This window comes from Leopardus geoffroyi, chromosome D1 (genome assembly GCF_018350155.1).
Source record: "Leopardus geoffroyi isolate Oge1 chromosome D1, O.geoffroyi_Oge1_pat1.0, whole genome shotgun sequence".
NCBI lineage: Eukaryota > Metazoa > Chordata > Mammalia > Carnivora > Felidae > Leopardus > Leopardus geoffroyi.
In genome coordinates this window covers 56,795,540-56,821,768 of record NC_059329.1, presented here as the reverse complement: position 1 = coordinate 56,821,768, position 26,229 = coordinate 56,795,540, and the positions used below count along the sequence as shown (strand labels likewise).

Sequence of the window (26,229 nt, the reverse complement as noted above, 5' to 3'; positions counted from 1 at the left end):
GGTGGAAAAGACAAGGAAAACGGGACGTGTTTGCATGGCAGGGAGGGTAGGCTTATCCAGAGGGTCAGATGGGACTCAGAGACTGGCCTCTAGGGTTGACCTTGGGCAGAAAGGCCTGCCAGGCTGGCACATCTAGATGCCCTCCAGTGACAGTGGGACTGGTCGTATGTGGACTCCAGCTAGTCGTGGAAATACCAAAGGGAGGCGTGGGTTTGACTTTCCTGCCTGAGGGCTGGGAAGTGACCCAGTTCTTAAGGATTTGGGGGTGCGAGGCGGATATCAAATGGGGATGGAGGTGCAGTGTGGCCGGGCTGGGGCCAGAGGAAGAACTTATTCCCACTGTGAGATGCCAGGCCCAGTAGTTTCATAGCCTATGCTGAATCCCTCAGAACAGGCCCAAGAAACCCCACCACCCATCCAAAGAACTACCCTCAGGAAGCATTCCTGTATCTGCCCAGGATGGTGCGGGCTTGGCTTAGTGGAAGAAAAAACCACAAAAGCCCTTTCTCCAGGGAGCTGTCAGCTCACACTCTATCCTGAGGGATCTTGGATAGGATGGGGTCTGGGGGTAGTAAATCTAAATAGTGGGGCAGAGGGAAGGGTGGGTGGGAAAAGGAGGTGCCTGAATGGGGTTTCTGGACTGAGGACCGCTTTTAAGAACAGTGACTTCTGTTCTCTCACATAACATGTACACTTAGGCCCACCCAAGTCCCCCGCCCCACAGAACTCAGCCAGCCGCATGAGGTGTCCTCATGGGGTGGCTTGAGACACCACATCCCAAATATCCCCTGGGGGACAAGGAAAGGGTGAATTTGGAGCTGGAGAGAGAAAGCTGCTTGGCTCTGGAGGTGGTTCATCATGTCGGCCTAGGTCCTCCCCCTCGGGCCACTGTCCGGTGAGGCGATGGCCTTTGACCGCAGGGAAATCCGCATCGCTCCTCAGGAGGCAGAAGCAACAAGAGCCCCAGAACCTTCCCCACCCCGCAGCCTGATTCCACCGGCTGGGCGCTGGCAGGGCAGGAGAGCCCCAGCCCAGGGCCGCGAACCGAACCAGCCCTGTGAGAGCCGAGCAGGCGCTGTGGACGGACGAACGGATTGACGGACGGACGTGCAAGGACGAGGGAGGAAGACAGACCCCACCAAGGCAGGAGGAAGAGGAACAGGCACGGAGGGTCCTTCAAGTCACATGCAGGCAAGCGGGTTGCTGAAGAGGCGAGCAGAGGCGGCTCTCAGCAGACGGGGTTAGATCAGCTGTTCCTCAGAGGTTAATAAGCATATATGCAAATGATCCCATCGCCCCGCCCACCACCCAAGGCCCGCCCCCCGGACGTCTGCAGGCAGGGTTTGGCTTACTTTGTGTCAAGTTCTATGAGATTGGTATCTACTGGCGCCTCGTTCTCTGGAACTAAACACAGGGTGGGCGGGCGCCCGTGGGTTAGTGGTGAGCGGGCACAGGGGCAGGTGGGTACAGCTCCCCACTCCCGGGCAAAGGGGAGGGCTATGGAAGAAGGGAAGTGGGGAAGAAGCGTTGCTCCTTGATCTCAAAAACACCCCAAATCATCCTAAAGGCAGGAAGGAAGGTCCAGGAGGGTCCAAGGAGGCCCGGGAGGCCCCTTGTAGTTCTAGAAGAACAGAAAAACCTCCGGACCCTACTCCTTTGGCATGTCTCTTACATGACTTAGATTCTTTTCTTAAGTACAGGGCTTTCACAAAGTGTTACGACAACCCTTTTTTTTTCCCTCACAATTTCACATCTCTGAACTTGGGGTGTGTTTTACAACCGATGGCATTTGATACTTTAATTGTGAGAACATTTTTCTTTCTTTGTGGTACATACTATAGAGTTGTCTCTTTCAACTCAAACAGCCTTTGATTTAAGGAAATATGACCAATCTGGTCATTGACCCTTCCACTCCCAGCCTGCCTCTCCATGGACAAAGGAGTCAGACCTCTTTGTCTCTTGGGGGAGTCAGATGCAAATAGAGGAGTGTGGGCCTCACAACAGATCCTGGGGAGCTGAGGAAAAAGGTAACCCAGGCCTGAAGGCTAACCCAGAGTGAGATGGGATGATGGGGAAACACAGCACTGGTGGAGAATGGGGTCAGCAACCTGCAAATTCCCACTCCAGTGACCCACAGATCCTGCTCACCTTCACGATGTGGGGGTTCCTCTTTGGGCTTGGGGTGCATTAGGGTGAAGGGCAGTTCCACGGCCACATCACTGAAACAGAGACCCAGACCCAGTGAGCCTTGAGCCCAGTCTTGGGCTGTAAGACTCAATGCCCTATCAATGCCCTATTTTATGGTCAGAGGAGGTAGGTCTCAGCTAAGGCAGGAAATCTGCTCAGGCCCCAGTTCTGCCACTCTCTGAGCTTTACTCTCTCTAGGAGGTGAATTAGAAGCCTTTTCTGCTGGCTCCAAAAAAAAAAAAAAAAAAAAAAAAAAAAAAAAAAAAAAATGGAAACCTCCCCTTTTCCTGAGAAGGATCCTTGGATTCTCATGAGCTGGGAGGAGGCACAGGGGTGGGGAAAGGACTGCCCAGAGCAGTGTGCACATTGGTCCCTGGGTGGTCCCAGAGGTGTCCTGGGACTATGCAGGCCTCAAATCACCACAGCCAGCCCAGCCTTCCCTAACACAATCTTTCCTGCCGACTCAGTCCCACCTCCCAACATCTCCATGAGACTCTTATAAAAGTGCTCCTGTGGTCCTAGCCCCCCACATCTGGATGACGCACTGCTGAGGTCAATTAATCGAATTCAAATTGTATTGGCCCAGGCCCCAGGGCTATCTACACTGTGCATAGAGCCTTGAAGCCCTGTAGGGGCGGAGGGTCTGGGTGGTGGGGAAGAACAGGGGAGGTGCCACCAACACCCAGTGCTTCTGACCAGGACCTCCCTCCCCTTGGCCCTGATGAACAGAATAGTAACAAGAACAGACACATGGTGCTGACTCTGTGCTAAGGACTATTCTAGAGTAGCTCCTTTAATCTCCACAACAACCCCATTAGTATAGCATATATACAGACTAGGAAACCGAGGCACAAGGAGGAAAAATAATACTGCACAAGGCCACACAGCTATTAATGGGAAGTGACAAGATTCTGACTCCATAATTGACATCCTTGCCCAATGAGTGATAACTGCTCAGAATTGAGGTGGTGATTCCTATCCATCCTCTGCTCTCCACTCCTACAGAAGGAGCCATGAAAGCTTCTCCTCTCAGCTTGGGATGGTGTCACCTTGGAGGCCCTGCCAACAGTGGGCACCTTCAGGCACAGCCTCATCTCACTGACCTTGCTGCCCAGAGCCCAGCTGGTGGGGAGGAAGGGAGAGAGGAACAGAGTGGGCAGGGACACCGGCTGTGCAACCCAGCCCCAGCACTGTCTGGGAGGGACACTTTTACATCTTCAAGTCTCACTGAGCTCATCTGGAAAATGGGGAGAGCAATGCTTACCTTTGAGAACCACTAGAATTTCTAGGAGACGATATAGGTAAAAGGTCTGACTGAACTGTGACACTGGTACCTGCCAGAATCATTACTTCCCCTCAATGGAAACATGGGCAATTCATAGGCTATTACAATAGTCTGGCTTTTCTTTCTTTCTTTTTCTTTTCTTTCTTTTTTTTTCAATGCAAGGGGGATTGCTTTTCCAGATTCACTTGGAAGAGTGAACTATCAGAATGGAAGAATGAGTTTGCCAACCTTCATTAAAGCCATACAGGATGTGGGTGGAAGAATCTAGACATTAACTCCAGCAGGCCTTGAGTGATCAAGGGCAGGGGATGTGTCTGATTCCTCCATGGGATCTCAGCATGTAGCACAAAGCTGAGCACAAACCTGGGTTCAGAAAATCTTTGCTGAATTGTACTGAACTGAATTGAATTAATTTCACTTCTCCAAATAGATGATTTCTTGGGATGAACAATACTGCCATCTTGTGACAGGAGGAGGCAAAAACACTGCATGTGGAGCATGTGCAGTTTGGGGAATGCGCATGGATCCAGCTGGCTACAAGGAGAGCAGATCTCCCCAGGACCTCTCCTTAGCAGCGCATGGCCAGCAGTTAATTCCCATTAGTGTACAAGTTTGGAAGCCACGAAACCCGCATTTCTCCAAAATGCCAGACTTTTAAGGGGCTATTCCCCAGATCAACGAAGCTGACCTTGCTGTCTGCAGAGGTTCTTATCTCTTGGGTGGAATGGAAGAACAGGGCAAGGTTTTTAAAGGAGAAACTGCATCTCCCTCGTCCCTTTGGGGAGGGTTCTAGTCCCAGCACATGACTGAGTCTGGCAATCGAAAGTGACTGCTAAGATTCCTTCCAACCCAGTGCCCTGCGCTTCTGGATCTCTGGGCCCTCCAGGAAGGTGGGTCGATCAGGTTGAAGGGAGGGACTTTACCTGGATGCAAGATCTCCCAACAGGCTGGGTGGGTCAGAGGAGGCGGGAGAAGTGGTCAGGAGAGAGTTCAGAGAGGAAGAAAACAGAAAGTACATTCATTCATCACCTTGCTGCCCACAGGGGTAGGGAAGACCCTGAGAGGCACTCCCACCCACCACTGCATGGCTGTAACCTCAGTCAGAGATACACAGAAACAGCATTAGCCTTGCCTGGGGGACTGAAATCCAGGCCCAGCTCAGCCATATCTCCTCACAGGAGGCCTCACTAAGCCCGAGGATCCTCTTCTGCAAAGGAGACAAAAAAAACTGACCCCTGTGCTGCCCGCCCTGGGGAGGCCTCTCTGATGGCAGAAGAAATCAATCTGGGATTCACCGAGGATTCCTCAAGGAAGAGCTTGAGGCAGACTGTGGATCCTGCAAGAGCCACAGGGCACAGGACTTGGGATTTACAGTTCTGAGAAGTCCTGTAATATGTGGGCACATTCTAGTAATAAAGGGGATTCGATGTCTAATGCTATTAGCATTCAAATCTTTTCACAGACGTTTATGAACAAGAAAAAAAATCCCTGTGACACATTAGAAATCCTAATTCTAGGTTTCTAACAACATGCAGGCCCATTCAGTGGGGAGAAGTTGTGTCTGAGCCTCCACTAGACTGTGCTCCGGGGCAGGGAATACGTCTGGTCTACTGCAGTGACCCCAGCACCCAGCCTACAACCTGAGATTAGGGGAGGAGATTTCAGGAAATGTGTGGAGAACGGTTTGGGCCTCTGTTTCCCCATCTGTCAAATGGGAGTCAGAACATCCCTAATCCAGCTCTGGGATTCTGAGCCCCTTTAGCCATGTCCTCAGCAGATCAGCATGTGCATGAGCAGGGGTGGGTGCTGTGCCCCAACATGTGATGAGGGGACAGAACCCTCTGGAGATCCCACAGCACAGACTCTGAGGAATCTTCCCCCACACAACAACCCCATGTGCCCAGACAGGGATAGGGAAGAGGAGGAGGGGGAGGAGGAAGAGAGAAACATGGAGAGGGCAGGCAAGGGATTGAAAGTCTCTGAAGTAGGAGAGGGAAAGGGGGCAGAAGAGGAGGAAAAGGAACATGAAGGGGGAAGAGAAAAAACAGGAAGTCCTCCAGCTCGGTTTACCCTCTTGGTGGCTGCAGCTAAAAGGTCCGACAAACAGGCAGAATGGGGCAGTGGGCTGTGGGTGGTCAGGGATGCCCCCCTCTGCGCTTAGAGTCTTGGGCTGGGCTAGAACACTTACCCGCCCCGAGATACCACCAGCTTCACTTTCACCTTGTAGGAAACAATGATGCCCAGGATCTCCCGGTTGGCGCCTTCCCTCAACCTGCAAGGTGACATAGGGAAGCAGGTTCATGGAGGATGGCTGGGTAGATGAGACAAGGTAGGGTAGGGTGCAGTGGGGGCAGCAGCCATCCATCCCTCTCCTGGGTCACTCAGCCACCATGCGCAAACAGAGCTCTGTATATGAGAAAGGTAAGCTTTGCCCTGAGCGGGTAGGAACCTAGAGCCCTGGGTCCCACATCTGGTTGTGAAGTTCACTGTGCACACCTGGCAAGCCCCTTTCCTCCCTGGGCCTGACTCCCAGCAGCGCGGTAGGTTCTTTCTACCCTTAGATAGACGGAGTCTACTTCTCTCACTGTTCAGCAACCCGTGGGGCACAAAGGGCTCGCCAGGCAGGGAATTCAGAGAGAAAAAGGGAGGTTGGCAAGGCAGTGGGGCGGAGGTAGCGGGGAGGACCCTGAAGGAGGTGGCCCCTCAAGTCTGGAAGTCTTGAAGTCAGTTAGGATTTGAGCCAGGGTGGAAGAAGGGGAAGAGGGCAAAAGCTTGGAGGTGAGTGGCCAGCACGTGCATGTGAGCAACTGTGTGGCTGGAGGACAGGGTCTGTACTGGGAGTCACGGGCAGGGCTGCTGCAGAGGCAGGCCAAAGCCCCACTGAAGGGCCAGACCTCAGCAGGTAGGGCAAGCTGAGTTCTCCACACCCCAGGTCTCCACTAAAGCAGGTAGCCTCAGAGTCAGTGATGACCATGAGGCAAGAGTGATCATATGGCCCTGGGATCCCTGCCTTGGAGGGCCACACTTCCATCTGGTCTTGCCCAGCTCACTGTCCACATCTTCCCAGACTCCCCACCCCTCTTCTGATTCATCCTCTCCTGCTGGATGAATCCAGCCTTACTCTGCCTCGGGGACACACCCCATATGACTGTAGACCCTAGGTCAGGAGCTGCTGCCTCCTGCAGGAAGTCTCTCCAGGTTGCCCTCCCTTAGGCAAGCCAGCAGATCCCAGCACTGACTAAGAGAGCTGGGTCTAGGGGCCCAGCTTGCTCTCTGGTCACCCCTGGATAGGGATGGGAGTAAGGGGACAGCTTCCCTATAGTTCAAGCTCCTGAGGATGGGCCAGGGACAATGCCTGGGGAGAAGGTAACCACACCGTGTACTGGCACTGGTGGGAATAGGTGGGTGTGGACCCACTGGGGGCAGGGAGCAGGGAGGGTGGGTCCTCACAGGGTGCTGGAGGCCAGGTTCGTGTCTTCATGCTTGAGCTTCCCGTCCAAGGCGAGGCCCCGCTTCTCTCGGTTGTTGGCCAGGAAGGGGGTCAGTGTGTAGACCTTGCAGAATGTCGAACTGGGTGCCACTGTGTCACTGGGAAGAAGGGAGGCGGGTGTGGAAATACCGCCCATCCCCCCAAGAGCCAATCCCCAGCCATCACCCCCAGCCCAGCCAGAACATCTCCAAGATCACATAGTAACATTAAAACACGTTTTTAACTTTCAAAAGTACTGATTGCTATTACATGTAAACACACACACACACACACACGCATGAAAAATTACATGAAATGCACTTGCCTCCCAAAAGGAGGCAGGGCTAGGAAAAACAAAACAAAACAAAACTAAACAGATGTGTCTTCTACTGGGAGCATCTACTTCCTTTAGGTAAGAAAAGATGTTTCACTTGAGATCTCTCCTCTTGACTTAGCTGCTAACAGGTTTGGGACAAGATTCCATGCTGTCCTCAAACCTAAATTTTTTTAAATTAAATATAATTTATTGTCAAGTTGGTTTCCATACAACACCCAGTGCTCATTCCAACAGGTGCCCTCCTCAATGCCCATCACCCACTTTCCCCTCCCCCTCCCGCCATTCAACCCTCAGTTTGTTCTCAGTATTTAAGAGTCTCATGGTTTGCCTCCCTCCTTCTCTGTATCTTTTATTCCCCTTCCCCTCCCCCATGGTCTTCTGTTAAATTAAACCTAAATTTTTAAATTTTTTTTTTTTTCAACGTTTATTTATTTTTGGGACAGAGACAGAGCATGAACGGGGGAGGGGCAGAGAGAGAGAGGGAGACACAGAATTGGAAACAGGCTCCAGGCTCTGAGCCATCAGCCCAGAGCCTGACGCGGGGCTCAAACTCACGGACCGTGAGATCGTGACCTGGCTGAAGTTGGACACTTAACCGACTGCGCCACCCAGGCGCCCCCTAAATTTTTAAAATATAATTATTCTCTACCCTCCCACATACCCTCCCTTTTACCCAATGAACTGGATTATTCCTTTCTCAGACAAAAAATGCTGTGTACCTAGTGCCTTCCCCTCTTTGCTGTGGCTGCCAGGAAGCTCAGAGCAAAGTATCTCCTTCAATCTAGGTTTCTGGTACAGTGTAGTCATGACCCTAGTCCCCTTAGATTCATTAGCTTCAATTTGGTCATTCTAGTTTAAGTAGGTCTTTCCCTTGACTGTCACATGCATATTCCTGTAGCTAAATCAAGTGGACGTTTTCTAAAAGGCTGCTGTGAGTGGCAAGAAAATCTGAGGTCCAGCCCTGTACCAGGTGGAAAAGAGCCATCTGCACCTGTAACTGGAGCCAGGACTTCTCATTTCCCACCCAGTCCCACGCATCCAAGGCTGGGCTTGTGCTCACTTACTCAGCCTCTTCCATGGCCACAGGGCACTTGTACTGGGCTGTGTTGAAAAGGCAGATGTCCGCATACTGGCGCACTGGGGAGGAAGAGGGAAACAAGCTGGTGTGAGCCAGGGGTGCAGCTCCCAGGCAAGCCAGGCTCCCTCGAGTTGAGGATGTTCAGCCCCAGGAATGGCCAGAATGCACTGGGGGATTCTGCAAGAGACCACCCCCATCTTCTACCTAAGAGGTAGCCCAAACTCACCCATTCCCTTCCATTACCAAACATCTCCCTCAAGGACAGCTTTGCCCAGAACCTAGGGAACCTAAGAGTAGGTGGCTTAAACAGTAAACTCATTACCTGGCCAACGAGCAGCCTGTGTTACTAGCCGCAAAAGCCTTACCCTTTGGCTTAGAGCAGGCCCTGGGCTTCTCTGCAGGCCAGAATTTATGTATAAGGCTGTTAACAAGGGGAGAAGCTTCAGCTACCCCCAACCCTTGGGTGGATTCCCTCTTGCCTGCCCCCGTGGGCTGGCCCTGTGCCCAGGGTACCCGAGATCTTGATCTTCTTCACTGTCTTGTTGGTGTTGTTGGTGACGTGAACATTAACGCTGATGGGTTCTCCATGGTAATAGATCTGGGAGGGGTAAGAAGGGAGAAGGGTTGGACCAGAGAGTATTAAAGCTCTAGATAGGGAGAGAGAGAAGAGGCCCCACACACATTTCCTGGGGTTCCCCAGACTTTGTCCACTCTGACATTGGCCTCAAGTTCATCAGCCACTTCCCACTGATGCTAAGTCACTGGGCATGTTCAGTTCCTTTGTGGGATTTTTGAAAGATGATTGAATTAGAAGGTGATAGTCCTGGGCTCCAGTCCTGACGTGGTCACCAGAAATAATGAGAGCAATAAAACAATGGTAATGAAGGATGAGCGCAGCGTGACCTTGGACCGGTCTAAGCCTCAGCTTCCCCCTCTATTCAATGGAGGGGTTGGACTAAGTGATGTATCAAGTCCCTGCTCACAATGGGTGCCAGGAATTTTAGACACAGGAGGGTCTAAAAGAAGCAGGAGAAAGGTGGGGAAGAGCTGACCTGCTCACTGAGGGAACCAGCTCTAAGAGCTCACTGAAGGACCTCATCTCAAATCATGCCCCCAGCACCTGCCTTTGGCTGTCCCAGAGTTGAAAGGGCAGTGTCCACACCTCAAAAGGGGGAAGGGGTGAGGGGAGATGGCCAGAACCCAGGTCCCTTTGGGAGGTACCCTGACTTCTAAAGTCAATCGCACCCTTCAGGCTCATGCCCCACTCTGCCACTCCTTTGGACCCCCAGAGGCTTCCCCAAATCCCCCAAGGGAGGTCTCATATTCCCTGAACCCTGTGGCCTTAGGACTGGGGGCGGAAGCTCCTACCCGAGAAGCCCAAGAGGCCATGAAAGACCTGGGATTTGAGGTCCCAGCCCCAGTCGAGCAGCCCCCACCCCCTGCCAAGTCTAAACCTCCTACCTCCTTATCCAGGGAGGCCTCTAGATGCAGGGGCTTGTCCGACATGAGGAACTGCCTGGTGGTCTCAGCTGTGGGCTGTGGGCCAGGCCTCTCCGGGGCATACTGAACCTTCCTGATAACCAGGCGCACGGAATTCCTAATGGAGATGGGCAGAGCGAAAGATAGCCAGAGTCACCTGCCTCCATCCCCTTCCCTTGGGATCCTCCCTTTCCTGCTCAAGAGACTGCCATGGCTCCCCATGGCCTTAGAATCCGTCCAAACCGCAGAGGTTAACACAGGCCACTTGTGTTCAGAGTCGCCACCTGGCCCCACTCCATCCTCCCCCACTGTGTCCACAGCCACCCCCACTTCCTCACTATCACCTTTGATGGTCTATCTAGTCTTTTCTCTGCATCTTCACTTGCACTGAGCCCCTGCCTGCAACACCCTCTTCCCACTTCTGCCCTCATTTGCTTCCTTCTTCAAGGTCCAGCTCAATACCTCTTCTTCCAAGAAGCCTTCCTGGATTAGCTCACTTGATCTCCTGGTCTGAACTCCCACACCATCAAAGTGAACTACCCCTTCATGTGGGTCTGTGTCTTGGTAGCCAGCAGGATGGCAAGAAAGGGACTATGTTTTCACTTCCTGCATCCCTTATGTCACCTAATAGCATAAGCTCCTTAAGGACATTTTGTATCTAAAGTGTTCACTGCTGTGTTCTCACCACCTACGACAGTGCCTGCCATCTAACAAACGTCCGCCAAATATCTATTAAATCAAAATACACAGAGGGGCCCCATGAAGAAATGGGGGCTCAGAGAGGTGATGGGCTTTAGTGGGGGGGGGTATGGATTCAGTCAGGGGGATGCTGGCCAGTGAAGAGGACAGAGACTCAGTGGGAAGATGGAGGCCCAGAGAAGAGATGGTGCTCAATGAAGGTGACAGGCACTCAGGGAGGAAATGAGGGAGGGCTCAAGAGTTGGGAAGGGATGGGACCCGGTGAGGCAGCGTCTGTGGTGTGCTGGGTATGCCAGTAGCACCCCCGTTTCTCACCTCCACTCCCCGGAACTGGATAGCCAGGGTTGAGGTCTTAGCTCTCCCTTTATTAGCTGTATGACCTTGAGAAAATTAACCTCTGGGTCTCAGCTTCCTCATCTGGAAAATGGTAATAATAGCCACACCTACCTCACAGGGTTGCTGTGAGGATTAAATTAGTTCATACACGTTCATCACTCTGAATAGTGTCTGGCCCTTAATTGGCCCTTGATAAATGACAGTTGCTATATCATTAGTAATAGCAGTTAGTAGTAGTATGGACATAAAATGTCCCATTGGTGGTGGGGTGAGGGTGGTGGCCTTCAGTGTTGTTCCTCTTCCTTGGTCTGGTGAGGCCCCTTCAAAAACCCACAACCCCCTTTCTTTCCCCTGGTCTCGGGTCTTAAGAAGAAAAGGAAGACAGAAGCCAGGGAGAAGGGTCCCATCTCCCCAAACTCAGGAGTTTCCCAGGCTGAAGATAGAGATGCCTGCAATACACCCTTCGGCCACCAGATGGCAAACTCAGCCCATGCCCTAGGAAGCTGCAGCCCCTCCCTCAGCCAGCCTCCGGGAGGAATTGTGCCTGGGGAGGCAGAGCACCTCAGAGTTGGGGGCTGAGACCAGCCTCACCAGGAGGCTGGGCAGGGCCTGCCTGGAGGAGGAGCAAGCACGACAGCAGGGCTGGGCAGTCCGGCTCAGAAGTCAGGGCCAGCTCTTTCCGCCTGCCAGCCTAGATTGTCTGCCCAGGGCTGCACCTGGCTGGGAGAGCACTACCTTCTCTGACACGTGGGCTGACCACCCCCCTCACTTTCCCCGGGGCGGGGGGGGGGGCTTCACTTACTCCACTTCCCTCCCTTGCTTAGAAGCCTCCACTGACCCCACATCCCCCCATCCCCCCACCCACCCCACCACCACCTGCTGATGGCCTCCCAGGAGGAGAACTGGGAAGTGGGGGTGAGGGGTGAGGGGGGGGGGGTTCCAGGGTGGCTGGGAAAAATCTCGTCCACTGGTAAAAACAATCTGAATCTTGTGTTTCTTTCCAAAACAAAATAAAAAGCCATGCAGCCTGGCGGGGCAAGACTAGAGGCAGGGAGGGAGGTGGAGGAGGCAGGTACAGTGGTGTAAAGGAAAAAATGATGAGGCCTGAGCCAGGGCTACTGAGCCACCTCCCCCAGGAAACCCTCCATGACTTGCCGGCCTTCCAGAGTGCCCTTCTCAGAGTTCCTGAGGCTGGAATGTGTGGCCCCTCCTCTCACACTTCCAGGTATTGTTACTTATCTCTTCTTCAGACTTTGCTGCTCCTGTCTCCCTCCCTCTGCCAGCAGGCAGCCCACACCCGGGAGGGAAGCTGTGCCCTTCTCACCGCTTGTGGATCTTCTCCTCCAGGTTCTCAGCACAGAAGGCTTTGACTTCATAGTCCACACCACAGGCCTGAGGGGAAGGGGCTGCTGACCACAGGGCCTTGGAGCGGGCAGGGTCCCGACAGCACAGCCATCCCACCCTCTCATTTTACAAACAAGGACGCTGGATGGGAACACCAGACTCCCACAGCCCGGCCACCCCTCAGCCTGACTCAGGGGCCCTGTGCTCAGCCCCAGTGCAGTGCCGCCTCCATCTGCGGCGGCCTCCCCCATCTGACTTTCCCGCAGAGCTCTCCCAGCTCCCCCGACACTGGACATCCCAAACTGCCCTCACTGGGCTCCACTCTCCAGACACCTGCCTGGTCTGGGCGGCTGTCCTCACCAAGGCAGCCACCCGGAAATAACAGAGGGTGCCTCAGCCCCCCTGTTTGGGGAGCACGTACTGTGTGCAGACCCTACAGTGCTTCAGTGTCTCACTCCACCCTCCCAACCCCATGAGGAGGTGCATCCTATTGTCTCCATTTTGCAGATAAGGAAACTGGGGCTTGGAGATCTGGGGCCTGTGACACTGGAGGTGTCACTTCTCTCTGAGCCCCAGTTCCCCCACTTGTGAAGCCACAACGAAGGCACCTCCCCCATGTGAGGTTGTGAGGCCGGGTGGTAGTCCAGAGAATATTTTGGGTCTGCTACAGCCAACAAGCCCAGGACAGACTGCACGTAACTGAATGTGGGGGTGAGGATGACACAGTATCAGTCACCCTGTATGAAGGGGCTGCTTATCTGAGGTGGTATTGAAGTGGCCTAGACACGAGGAGGCTTCCACACAGAGGGTTCCAGCACCTAGCAGAGAGAAAGCCAGGGCCCTGGGGATACAAACGTCCTACACCCAGAGAAATGCTCCGAAAGAGGTGACCCACCTTCCCTGTGTCTTCAGGCCCCGGCTGCAAAGTCACAGAGCACGGGAGGTTGGGAGGGATCTGTTAAGGGAACAGACGAGAATAGGTCTCCTGTCACATTCACCACTGACCTCCCCATGTCACCCACCCATCACCCCCATGCACATTCAGCAGATCGGGGGTCCCTAGCAACAGGCCATGTCTCTTCCATCAGACTCGGGGCTCCAGAGGACAGATCATGTCTCCCCCATCAGACCGTGACAAGGATGCCCCACATGTGGCCAGAGGCCCCTCCAGTAAAGCCAAGGATTTCAGGGTCTTTCTTTACCTAAAGGGTTTCACCTAGACTATAATAGGTAGAATAATACCCACCCGCCTCCAAAGATGTCCACATCCTAATCCCTAAAACCTGTGACTGTGCTACCTTACATGGCAAAAGGGACTTTACAAATATGGTTAAGTTAAGGATCTTGAGATGGGGAGAGTATCGGGGATTATCCAGGTGTGTCCGATATGGCCACAAGGGACCTTGGCAGGGGAAGCAGGAAGCAAGAGAGCCAGTGTCAGAGTGTCGGGCTGTGAGAAAGACTGGCCGGCTCCTGGTGGCTTTAAAGACAGGGGGGCAGGCTTTGAGCCCAGGAACGTGAGTGGTCTGCAGAAGCTGGAAAAGGCAAGGCCTAGAGCCCCCAAAAGAACGCAGCCCTGCTGACACCTTAATGTCAGCCCAGTGAGACCCATTTTTGATCTCTAACCTCCCAAACTGTAACACGATAACTTGTGTTTTAATTCCGTGTTTAATTCCCACCAGGTTGGCGGTGGTTTGTCACACGGCTACAGGAAACCAATACATCTACCATGGAGAGGATGACTGTTTCCTCTCTCCTGCTCTAACCTCCCAGCAAGCCAGGGGATTTCACTGAATCACAGAATCGGAGTCTGAGAAACAGGAGATTTGAAAATCCAGCATCTGGGAGTCTTTCCATTCAGCAAAGTGGCAGAGCAGGGAAATCACTATGTGCCACCCCTGGTTTGTGAGCTGGGCTGAAGCTGGGCCATGTGGGCAGCTGGTCTGAGGGAGGAGACAGTCTTGTAATAACTCAGGGGCGAGACAGGGCTCCTTCTTTCTCTACAGTCTCTCCCCACCCCACTCTCTCCCGCCAATGACCTGGACACAGGAGGGTCCAAGGAGTAGCCCAGAGGTAAGGTGCCGCCCCTGGTGGTGGCCAGAGAAGAGACACTTACCAGGTAGTGTAAGTGACAGTGCCCCAGGTCCCAACGTGCACTGAGAAACTGAGTGCCATGGAGCTGCCGCCCCAGCTGCCCCCATGTGCCTGCCCAGAGGGCTGGCGGTCCCTAACCTCAAAGGTGAAAGGGTAGGCGTGCTCGCCCAGCTTCTTGATGAGGCGCTCCTGCAGCCGTGTCAGGGGCTTCTTGTCCTCAGGGGCCGGCGGGAAGGACTGCACGTTGGCCACAAACAGGTCCTTGCGAAAGGTCAGGCCCAGGACATCCAGGTCCTCCCGGCCATAGCGGAAGGCGCAGGTCAGTGTCACATAGACTGTGGGAGCAGGGGGCACTGAGGACGGGCCCAGGAGGGCAGCGAGCAAGCCCCCCAGAGCACCAGCTGAGCCCTGGGATCGGCCCAGCTGGAGCTCATAGGTCTGTCCCGAAGCTCCTGTGGGGAGGGCTGTGCTGCCCTTGGGATGGGGGTACAGGGTACCTGGGAGAGCCATTCGGGCCTGGCCCCTGGGAGGAGGTGGGGGCTGACTGCTGGACCAGCTCTGTCCTTCCCCACCCCCCACTCTGGCCAGCGGAAGTGAGGAGGAGCACGGGAGACTGACAGGGTTGGTGAGGGCTGGCACAGGCTGGCAGGACTGGGAGGGTGGGGCCGGGGAAGGGACTGGCTGGAGAGAGCAGAGGGAGGGGGAAACAAGGGCTGGGTGGTATCTGGAAGGCACGGGGTCTTGTCCCAGCCCAACCCCCACCCAGTGTCTCCCTTGGACAAACCCTTCACCTCCCTGGGATTCCATTTTCTCTCCTGTAATGAGACCCTAACTCTTGCCCTGTTGGGCAGCCCCAGCCTTGCAGCAGTCATGATATACTGACGTTGAGAGTGCTCAGGGCACTGAAAAGGTTCTCCCAAAATGGGCCTAAGTGGGCCGCCCCAGGCCAGAGGAGGCCAGGGCACCTGCTCTGATGCTTGTTGGAACTGTAAAGGGAAGAGCCAGGAGGGCTGGGCAGGGAAGGACCGTAAAATTAGTTGATGTCCTGCCCGGGACTCAGGGAAGCCCTGGGCTAGAAGTCGGTGGGGAACAGGAGGCCCCTTGACGGGCTGGAGGTGGGGACCACCACCTCACCTCTCCTCTCCTTGAGATACTCAGGATCCACCAGGACCACACCATCTGGAAGAAGGACACAGAGTGAGCACACCCTCCCAACTTGACCTCTCACATTCCTGAGCCCCAAACACCACGCCAAACCCAAACCCAACCTTCTGTCTGCTGGGTATCATGAGAGAAATGGGGAGGCCTGCACCTAGGGGACAGCACTACCATGTCCCAACCCCTGCCCTCAGGCCGGCCTTACAGATCCAGTTGGTAGCCTGGGGCACGCTACCTCTCTGCTTCTTCTCTGTTAATAAGAATGACGATGTGGGTCCAAAACCCCTACGATCAGGTATACTTCAGAATTGAGAGGTTCTGAACTGTGGAAAGGCCCCATGGTACACCTTCCATATGTTCTGTAATACCCTCTGCAGGATCTGGGGCCCCATGATCAAACGCCTTAACACCTCAGCAGGGAAACATGGATATTTTCATCAAGAGGCTAACGTGTAAAGAGCTCCCTATGGGTTCAGGTTTTGCGTCTAAGTGAATCCTACGTCAAACGTATGAGCAAGTTTAGATTTCCAGAGTTTCTTGGACCTGGGATTTGCAGATCGGGACTTGTGATCCTGTAGGACCAAACTCACAGGGCTCCTGCGAAGACTAAGTGAGTTGATATGTTTAAAGGGTTAGTTGGTGCCTGGTTCATGCGATACCACGGAAAATGTCCCATGGCCTGGCCCTGACCCAGTAGGGTCCAGCTGGACACAAAGGACATTTTCTCTGCATAGAACCCCAGGAAGCCAGAAACTCTGGCTCAGGGGTCACCTCCTTGCCTGGCATTCCTGGTCACGTCTGGTCAAACTTTACTCAACCATACACATACCCACTGAGCAAGAAAATTCTCTCTCCCCAACTCTAGCCCACTGCCACCCTCCCCCGACGCTGCCTTACAGCAATCTCTCTGGGAATCTCAGAGGCCACATCTGGAAGTGAGTGCCAGAGAGCTCCTGGTCCTATCCTGGCCCTGGGTCCAAGGGATACCTGGCCAGGGGATGCCCACCCCATTCCAGAACCTGCCGGGCATCTCCCCTCCTTTTACTATGGGTATTCCTTCTGTGCCTGAGCACCAGGGACTCCGTAAACCAATCAGTGGACAAGGCACTCCCCCAACCAGAGGTATCAGTCAGGGAAGGCTTCTTGGGGGAGGGAAGTGGGAGCCTGGACTTAAAGGTGTCTGGAGTGTAAGAAGCCTTATACTGAGTGGTGGCTGCTATCGTCATCGTCAGGCCACCCTCCCTGCTTCTCCCCTCAACCCGTCCACACTTTCCCCTCACATGGTCCTCACTGAAGGGAACGGGGCTGCTCGGTAAATGTGGTCAATGTTTGCCAACTGACACAGGAAACCGCTTACACCCTGTTCTTGAAACCAGGCCCCTCTGGAGACCTGAGAGCTATTCCTAGGTGGCTCTAACAAACCCTCTCTAGAAGCGGCCGGATCGGCCCCACCTTCCCCCGCCTTCTCCCTGGCCTCTGCAGGGACTCACCGACAGGGTCCACGAGGTCGATGTGGTCCACAAAGTCCCGCTTTCCCAGATACACAGTGAGCTGGGGAAGATAAGCACCGGGGGTGTCAGCAGCTGTGGGCCTGGGGGACACATCCCTGAAAAGCCACTGGCCCTTGCTCTGGAGGAGAACCTGGGAGCTGCCTATGAAACTCCTACACCCATCCATCCTTAACACACATTAAAGTCCTAACTGGACTTGGACCCGAGCTCCAGCCCTAATATCAACAAACCCTTGTACAATTTTGAAAGTACCTGCTTATCCTAAACCCCTATGAAGAAGTTATCAGTGTTCCTGGTTTATAGATGAGAACACTGAGGACGGCACACCAGACGCACCAGCCCCCTTGATGGTCTGTGGCCTGCAACCTCGCAAGCCCCAGGCCCTTCTCCTCTCCTTAGGCCAGACCAGTCGTCCTAAAATGCAAATCTAATGATGCCACTCCCGTCTGAAAACCCTCTAATGGCTCCCAGGGCCCAGAGGTAAGATGACAAATGGGTTTCATTCCAAATGCCAACTCTGATAGATGGGGGCCTCTGGGTGGAGAAGGACTCCAAGGCGGAATCCTGGCTCAGCAGGAAAGGGTGAGCAGTGACTGGCGATGTCTGCTGTGGGCACGAAGGGAAACATGGGAGCACGCGTGGTACTATCTGCCAGCCCAGGAGTCCGGGCTCCTGAGCCCTACAACCTGTCCCACCTTGGCTCCCGCTCCCCCTGCCTCCCTCCTGGCACTCAGATTCAACTGCTGTTCATTCCCCCACACGCCCTGTGAGTTATGTTCATGCCTACAATGCCCTTTTTCACCCTGTCTTGCCTGGAAGACAAGGCATCCCTTTTAGAGAAGCCATCCCTGACTGCCCAGGCTGGGTCCCGTAGCCCCTGGGCATCACTGTATCCCACACCTGCCATTTCCTATTGAAATGACCGGTTTCTGTGCCTGCCTCCCCCATCTGACCGTGAGTGGCACGGGGTGTGCCTTATTTGTCTTGGAACACCCTAGCCCAGTCCCCGCCGGCTTAGCCTGCACCCGACAAGGAATGATGTCAGTAATATCTACTTGCTGAACTGAAAGGAAAGCAGGATGGAGCCTGCAGCCTGTGGGAAGAAAGAAAGCAGGACAGACCCTGGGAGCTGCCCTGGATAACTAGGTGATGGCAGGGTTCAGTAGAGAGGCTGCAGGCACCTCTCACACCAGGGGAATCAGTGCCCCCGAGGCCCTTGACGCTTAGTCTAATTATCACACTCACACTGAAGTCTATGATAGGCTTGTATCTCAAACCAGAGCAGTGGCTCCCTAAAGTCCAGGGGAGTTGAACTACCCCCCGCAGACAGAAAAGTTTCCCGAAAGGCCCCTCTCCCTGAGGTGGATAGCTCCTAAGGACAGACCGGGGAGTGTGGGGTCCTGCATGGGCAACAGAAGTGGCCAAGGCAGGACAAGCATTTGGGGCCAGGGAGGAGCTGGGGCGCGGTTGTTACAGACTCACCTTTCCATTTGGGCTGGCCTTCTTGAACACCCTGCGGACAGAAAGCAAGAGAAAGCCAGGATTAGCGCATCCCACCAGGGGAAGGCTCCTGCGGGCCTTCCCTGGGCAGGACAGAGGGCAAGGGTCTGGAGGGCTTTCCAGGCACCATCCAAGCCTTGAAAGCCAGAACAGCGTCTGGCATAATCAGATCCCAGCACCTCAGGCGCCCACCCAAACCTCCCTTATTGCCGTCACAGCTTTTGTTGGATCTGGCCATGGCCCCTCGGCCTCCTCCTCACGCAGCAGGCTGAGGGAGTCTCTAAAGATATGTCACAGAATACCACTCATTTGCTCAACGTCCTCCCAGCTCAGGCAGAGGAAAAGCTTCTGTGTGTGGTGTCCCCTGCCTCCTTTACCCTTGGGCTCACCTCCCACTCTCCCCCACCCCTCCATTCACACTGCCTCCAACACACCAGGGTGGGGCCTGCCTCAGGGCCTTTGCTCTGGCAGTCCACTCCCCCGGGGAAGGTCCCCACAACAGATCTGCTTGCCAGCCCCATGCCTTTCTGTGACGTGGCTTCACTGTGGCCTCCCCTCTCACCTCCTCTCCTCCTCTGGCTCTATTTTCTTTCCCACAGCACTCACCACTGGCTAACCTACTACACGAGCGACTTGCTAATTTACGCTTGTCTGCACTGCTAACATGTCAGGTCCACGAGGCAGAGGTCTGGGGTCTTTCTTCTCCACTGAAATATCCTGACCTGAGCATCTAGAACAGCATCCCTGGTAGGTGTTTAATAAATCTGTGTTCATGCATGGCAGGTAGCAAGCACTCAACAAATATTAATAGAGTGAGTAAATGAATGAATGAGTGAAGGAATCAAATGAAAAACTGAGGCCCAGGAAAGGTAGGAGATGTTCCCATGGCCACACAGCAGAGCACTGGATGTGCATCAGGCAGACCCGTGGCCCCCAACCCTTGCAAAGTGCTTGCTGGGCCTTCTAGAGCACACTGTGGTCCCCATGAGCACCCCCACCCCATCCTCTCTCCCCGCTGGGCCTGGGAGCTTGAGACCCCCTCACCTAGCCCCCATCATCTAGCCCCAGAATTGCTCACAACACTGTTGGGAGGAGAGAAGAAAAATGAAAGAGGCAGAGCCTCAGACTAGAGAAGGTGTTGGAGGAGGGAGCAGGGAGGGAGGGGAAGAGGGAGAGGAGGGGAGAGGGATGCTGTCCTGCAGGCATGAAAATAACAGATGGAACGAGAGATGAAAAAACAAACAAACGAACACAAAGAGAAACTCACAAACAGAGCAATGGAGTGGAGGGACGGAGCAGGCCCACAAGAGGCCCAGAAGGATCCACACAACCCACATGGGTCCCCAGGGGCAGGGGGCGCAGCAGGTATCCAGGGCAAGGCAGGGTGAGGCCCACAGTGCCACAGTGACAGTTGCTCCTCCCAGGGGGGTGTCAGGAGGTGGCCCTGTGCTGCCTCCACAGCACCCCCTCCAACTTCTGGGGCCCAAGGGACCACAGACAGGTCTGAGCCTGGCTTGTAAGGAGGGCCTGGTGCATCTCTCCCCCACCTCCCCTGGTTCTGGGCTTTTCTCCTCCTTATAAATATTTAGCAGTGTTTGGAGTGTGAAAATGCCACAGTCAGCTGGGGTGTAATAGTTGCTAAAGTGAGAAAAAATACAGATCACATGGTTTGAACCAGCAGCTCCCAAGTGGACCTGCGGAGGAGACCAGAGAAGGGCCACAGGGCCACAGGGACCCCCAACTGCTTTCAGAAACCTCAGTCTAACTCTCAAGAGCCTGGGGTCTGACAGAAAGGAGAGATCACAACTGCCTGAGTTATAACTGAATCAGGGAAATAACTGAGTCAGGGAAGGCCATTCTAGTGATCCTTGAGACGGCCAAGGGGCACCCTCACCACGGGAGGGGACTGAGGGCCAGGCTGGGAGGAGTGACAGTCAAGAAGGGAGGGACGGAAAGAGAAAGGGCAGTAAGACAGAACTAGCATTTGTTGAGTGCCTACTTGTTTCTTACAACACACTGTGAAATGGGCATTATAACTCCCACTTTACTGATAATGAACTTGAGGTTCAGAGACATCTGATCATTTGTCCAGGAACACACAGCAAGCAAGAGGCTAGTCAGGATTCAGACCCGATTCCGTCTGCGTCTAGAGGCTGGGCCCTTTATAGCCAACACTGCTGCTTTCCTAAAGCAAGTGTTTTTCATCAGCTTTGGGGAAAAGCAGAAAAGAGGAGAAATGAGAACTGGGGAGGGGAGGGGGAAGAGATGAAAGGGTGAGTAAGGATCAAGAAGGAGAACGAGGGCAACAAGGGCAGGAAACGTGGCCAGTGGTGGGGAATGTCCCGATAACTCAATCAGTCCCTGGGGCCACCTGCTCAGGAAGCTGGGACTCTGACGGTTTCTTCAAACAACAACAGCAGCTTCCCATACCCTGAGCACCTGTTCCGCCCCAGTCATGCCTCTGAGTATTTTTCCCAGAACACTGCTGACCACTCAACAATCCCATTTCAGAGATGAGGAAATTCAGGCTCTGAGAGGTGGACTCTGTCTCCAAAATCCACATCCTTTCCACTCTGCTGCCCAGCCAAGCCCTCCGTGAAACAACCCACTGGCTTCCCGACCCCACCCCGGGGCGGGGAGGGGGGTGCTTCCAGTTCACCGGGCCCTGCCCTTGTGCAGCACTATATGGATGGCTTCTGCCGGTCTACTGCGAAGCACAAGCACAAAATGTGCAAGACCGCAGTCGAAACCAAACTTCCGGATTGTGGAATGGCTGGCTCTGCCTCACCCCTGAGACCCATCCATGCCCCGCCAGCCTGATTCTCAGAGTCAAAGCCAGGTCTCCTAAGAGAAATACCAGTGGTGTCCTGGCTAATTAAAGCTCACTGGAGACAAAGAACAGAAACCCAACAAGGGTGGCTGGAGGAAAGGAGGAGGGGGTATGAGAAGGAGACAAAAATCTCACGGGAAAGATGCGCAGGCAGAACGCAGGAGTGCTGGAGTCAGGAATGGGGAAGCCATCAGCCCTTCAGGCGGTTGCTCTCTCTCCACCTCTCCCCCTGGGGCTGCATGTTCTCATGCTGCTCTCCAGTCGGCTGCTCCATGGTCTCTGGGGACCAACTCTCTCTGCTTACGCAGGGCTTTTCTGCTCCTCCATCATTTTGGCTTGCATGTGGCTCTCACTCCGACCCTGTTTCTACTCTGCCTCTCGCTCAGCTTCTCACTGTTAACTGGCTGAATGGCCCAATTCCAAATTCCCAGGAAAGGAATCTGATTGATCAGCTTGGGTCAGGTGCCCCATGCCCGGACCAATCAGCTCTGTCTAGGGCGTGTCATGTGTTCCACGAGGCTTGAGCAGAGGAGGGCTTATAGAGCGGTGTTTTACGAATCGGGGGGTCACAACCTATTAGCTGATAATGAAATCAACTTAAAGAGTTGCCACCAGCACTTACAGAATAGAAGATAAAAGCATGAGACGCAGATAACAAGGGTGTAGTAGATATTACTATATTTACCAATATTCCATTTCCCTCTAAGGCTGGGCAAATTTCTCCAGCCCTGTGAAATTAGACATGCCCATGTGGCTTGCTCTGGCCAATGAGATAGGACTAGAAGTGCCCCCATGTCACTTCCGGGCAGAAGCATTTAAGGGCTAGTGCGTGTATTAGTTTTCTGTGGAGGCTGTAACAAGTGACCACAAATTTAGTGGCTTAAAACAACATACACTTAGCTTACAGTTTTGTAGTTCAGAGGTTCAAAATGTACCCCACTGGGTTAAAATCAAGATGTTGGCTGGGCCACATTCTTTTCCGGAGACTCCAGGGCTGAATCTCTCTCCTCACCCTTTCCAGCCTCTGGAGACCACCCACATTTGTCTCATGGCCTCTTGCTCCATCTTCAAGGCCAACAGCAGCAGGTTGCGTTCTTATTATATTGCCTCATTCTGACCTCTTCTGCCCCCCTTCTTCTATTTTTAAAGACCTTTATGAATACATTTGACTCCCTAATTTAAGGTGAACTGGTTTAGCAACCTTAATTCCATCTGCACTCGTAATTTCCCTTTTGCCAGGATTTATAACATATTCAAAGGTGTCAAGCATTAGTATGTAGACATATTTGGGGAGCCATTTCTTCTGCCTACCCTGCCCTCCTTCCACTGCCGCTGAAACCAGCAACCAGTGGATTCTGTCAACTAAATACCAGGGCTCTCCTGTTACATGATAGGTGTATAACATGACAGAAAAAGAAAGCTCTCGCACAGCTAAGAAATGGGTGCTGTTTGTTACTGCACTTCTCTGGGCTGATACAAAAAGTATTATTTAGTGAAACTTTCATTTTAGGTCAGCTGAGTTACAATGTTAGATGAATTTCATGTTGCAAATGTTTTAATTTTTTAATCCACTGTTCTAGAGAAACACGTCTAAAATGAACATGTTCTATCAATGCCTGTGCAGTTGGTTGGATCCTGTTTCCTGATTTAATTCCCTCAGGCTGGTGCTACCACGCAGGGAGGCAGGTCAGCTCTCCAGTAACCAGCATGCTGGCTTTTCCAACGAGTCCCACTCCCTACCTGCAGCATGGGATACTTGCTGATCAATTTTAATATTCTGCTGCCCTTCTGGGAGCCACCTGTCCTCCCAGTGTCCATTTGTGCCTGCGCCATGAAGGTACCAGAACAAAGTACTTTCCATGATAGGTTACCCAAAAACCAACAGTTTTTGGTACAGCCAAACAAGGGAATATTACATAGCACTAAAATTATTCTTGCATCTTTTGTAACACAGGGAAGTGCCTATGACAGAATATTAAGCAGAATAAGTCAGGATTCAAAACAATATATCTGGCATGAGCTCAACCCTATACTCAATAAATACCAAAAGAAACAATGGGAAGACTTAATGTTAAGGTGGCAATACTTCCAAAATTGATCCACAGATTTAGTGCAATCCCTATTAAAATCTCAGCCGGACTTTTTTTTTTTTTTTTTTTTTTTTCCAGAAATGAACAGGCTGGCCCTAAAATTCATATGGAAATGCAAAGGCCCAGGATAGCCAAAACAATCTTGAAAAAACAAAATAGAATAAAGTCAGAGGACTCACACTCCCAACTTCAAAAGTCACTACAAAGCTACAGTAATCAAAAGTGTGTGATGTTGGCATAACGACAGACACATAAATCAATGGAACAGAATTGAAAGTCTAGAAATAAACCCATATATTTATGGTCAATTGATTTTTGACACAGGAGCCAAGACAAGTTAATGGGGGAAAAAAACGCAAAGCAGTCTTTCAACAAATGATGCAGGGACAACTATATATCCACATGAAAGAATAAAATAAAGTTAGACCCCCCCCCACCTCACACCATATATAAAAATTAACTCAAAATGGATCAAAGCCCTTAATGTAACAGTTATAACTATGCAACTCTTAGAAGAAAACTTAAGTGTAAGTCAACATGACCTTGGATCAAGCAATGATAACCTTAGATATGATACCAAAAGCATAGGCAACTTACAAAAAAGAGATAAACTTGCTTTTATTGAAACGAAAATCTTCTAAGCTTCAAAGGTCACTATCAAGAAAGTGAAAAGACAGTGCCTAGAATAGACAAGATATTCTCAAATCATGTATCTGATAAGGGTTTAGTATGCAGGATATATAAAAACCCTATTATAATTCAACAATAAACAGACAAATAATCCAATTAAAAATGGGCAGGGGCACCCGGGTGGCTCAGTTGGTTAAGTGACCGGCTCAGGTCATGATCTCACAATTCGTGAGTTTGAGCCCCACCTCGGGCTCTGAATTGAAAGTACAGAGCCTGCATTGGATCCTCTGTCTCCCTCTCTCTCTGCCCCTACCCAGCTCCCACTCTCTCCCACTCTCTCGCTCTCTCTCAAAAATAAACAAACATTAAATTTTTTTAAATTAAAAAAAAATGGGCAATGGATTGGAATAGACCTTTTTCCAAAGAGGATATAACAAGTGGCCAATAAGCACATGCAAAGATGTTCAACATTATTAGTCATCGGAGAAATGCAAATCAAAGTCACTTCACACCCACTATGATACCTACAATCCAAAAGAAGACAGTAACAGTGTTATCAAGGATGTGGAGAAATTGAAACCCTCCTCATGCATCGTTGGTGGTAATGCAACACGGTGGGATCACTTTGGAAAACAGTTTGGCAGTTTCTCTGAAAGTGAAACACAGTTACCATATGACCCAGCAATTCTATCCCTAGGTACATACCTGAAAGAATTGAAAATAGATGCCCACACAAAAACTAGTGCAGAAATGTTCGTAGCATACACTGCTCATAACAGTCATAAAGGGTGAGGAAGAAAATCAAATGTCCAGCAATTGATGAATGTATTTTTAATGTGGTATATCCATACAAAGAAATATTATTTAGCTATAAAAGGAGATAGCATACAGATTCCTGCTACAACATGGACAAACCTTAAAAACATGTCACACGAAAGAAGTCAGACACAAAAGACCACCTATTTGTGTGGTTCCATTTACAGGAAATGTCCAGAACAGACGAGTACATAAAGACAGAAAGCGGATCCGTGGTTGCCGGGGTTGGTGTGAGGGGGAAATGAGGAGTGGCAGCTAATGGGCATGGGGTTTCTCTTTGGGGTGATGAAAATGTCCTGAAATTAGGGGCGCCTGGGTGGCTCAGTCAGTTAAGCATCTAACTCTTGATTTTGGCTCAGGTCATGATCTCATGGTGTGAAGTGGCCAAGCCCCAAGTCACTGGCTCTGGGCCGATAGCGTGGAGCCTGCTTGGGATTCTCTCTCACTCCCTTTCGGCTCCTCCCCTGCACATGCATGTGTGAGCTTGCTCTCTCTCTCTCTCTCTCTCTCTCTCTTTCTCGCCCAAAATAGACATTTTGTTAAATGTCCTGGAATTAGGGGCGCCTGGGTGGCACAGTCGGTTAAGCGTCCGACTTCAGCTCAGGTCACGATCTCGCGGTCCGTGAGTTCGAGCCCCGCGTCAGGCTCTGGGCTGATGGCTCAGAGCCTGGAGCCTGTTTCCGATTCTGTGTCTCCCTCTCTCTCTGCCCCTCCCCCGTTCATGCTCTGTCTCTCTCTGTCCCAAAAATAAATAAAAACATTGAAAAAAAATTTTTTTTAAATGTCCTGGAATTAGACAGTTGTTCAATCTTGTGAATATACTAAAAACCAAACCACTACATTTTATGCAAAAATTCGGAATATGATGGTATATAAATTAATTATATGTCAATTAAAAAATAATACTAAAACAAACCCCTGAAAATAAATGAAAAGAAAGGAAATGTGCCTAAATATTAACAGGGGTTGAAGGAGACTCCCTCCACCCACCAACCCACTCCTTGATACATCTTATTTTTCTATGTTGTATAATAAGCATAAATTACTTTGCAAAGATGCCGGGTTTTCCCTAACAAGATATGTCTCAGGTCTTGGTGAAAGGAGAGGCTGGGAAAAAAAAACAAACAACAACAACAAAAAAAAACATTGCTAGTAAAGTAGAGAAATACGGATCCTATTACTCTGAATCCTTTGATGTTAGAGTCTCTCCTTCTACAATTTTACAATCCAGAGTCCATAAATCTGTGATACGATCCCTCCCAGGCCTGCTGTGCTGTCTTCTGCTCAGCTATTTCTTTCTCCAGGAAGCCTTCCCTGACTCCCTCTAAGTCCCACACCCAGTGGGGAGTCACAGCATCTCCCACACTTTGTGATGGTTTGTTTGCT

General features: G+C 52.0%; 1 protein-coding gene across 9 annotated transcripts in view; it reads right to left on the bottom strand.

The window, feature by feature from the left end:
- Window positions 1-26,229, bottom strand: part of ARRB1 (arrestin beta 1) — a 76,549-nt gene that overhangs the window by 6,316 nt on the left and 44,004 nt on the right. For 3 of the 9 annotated variants that reach the window (XM_045483991.1, XM_045483995.1, XM_045483996.1), the window contains 14 exons: window positions 18,460-18,490; window positions 16,957-17,017; window positions 15,443-15,487; window positions 14,447-14,643; window positions 13,110-13,169; window positions 12,195-12,262; window positions 9,818-9,953; window positions 8,870-8,954; window positions 8,343-8,415; window positions 6,923-7,060; window positions 5,661-5,744; window positions 4,396-4,419; window positions 2,149-2,219; window positions 1,353-1,404 (listed from right to left, as the gene is read on the bottom strand). In XM_045483991.1, coding sequence (XP_045339947.1) covers window positions 1,353-1,404; window positions 2,149-2,219; window positions 4,396-4,419; window positions 5,661-5,744; window positions 6,923-7,060; window positions 8,343-8,415; window positions 8,870-8,954; window positions 9,818-9,953; window positions 12,195-12,262; window positions 13,110-13,169; window positions 14,447-14,643; window positions 15,443-15,487; window positions 16,957-17,017; window positions 18,460-18,490 — 1,125 coding nt within the window. Of the gene's footprint in view, window positions 1-1,134; window positions 1,204-1,352; window positions 1,405-2,148; window positions 2,220-4,395; window positions 4,420-5,660; window positions 5,745-6,922; window positions 7,061-8,342; window positions 8,416-8,869; window positions 8,955-9,817; window positions 9,954-12,194; window positions 12,263-13,109; window positions 13,170-14,446; window positions 14,644-15,442; window positions 15,488-16,956; window positions 17,018-18,459; window positions 18,491-21,442; window positions 21,714-26,229 lie in introns of those variants that run through there. The other 6 variants (XM_045483992.1, XM_045483997.1, XM_045483993.1 and 3 more) reach the window with 5 other exon arrangements.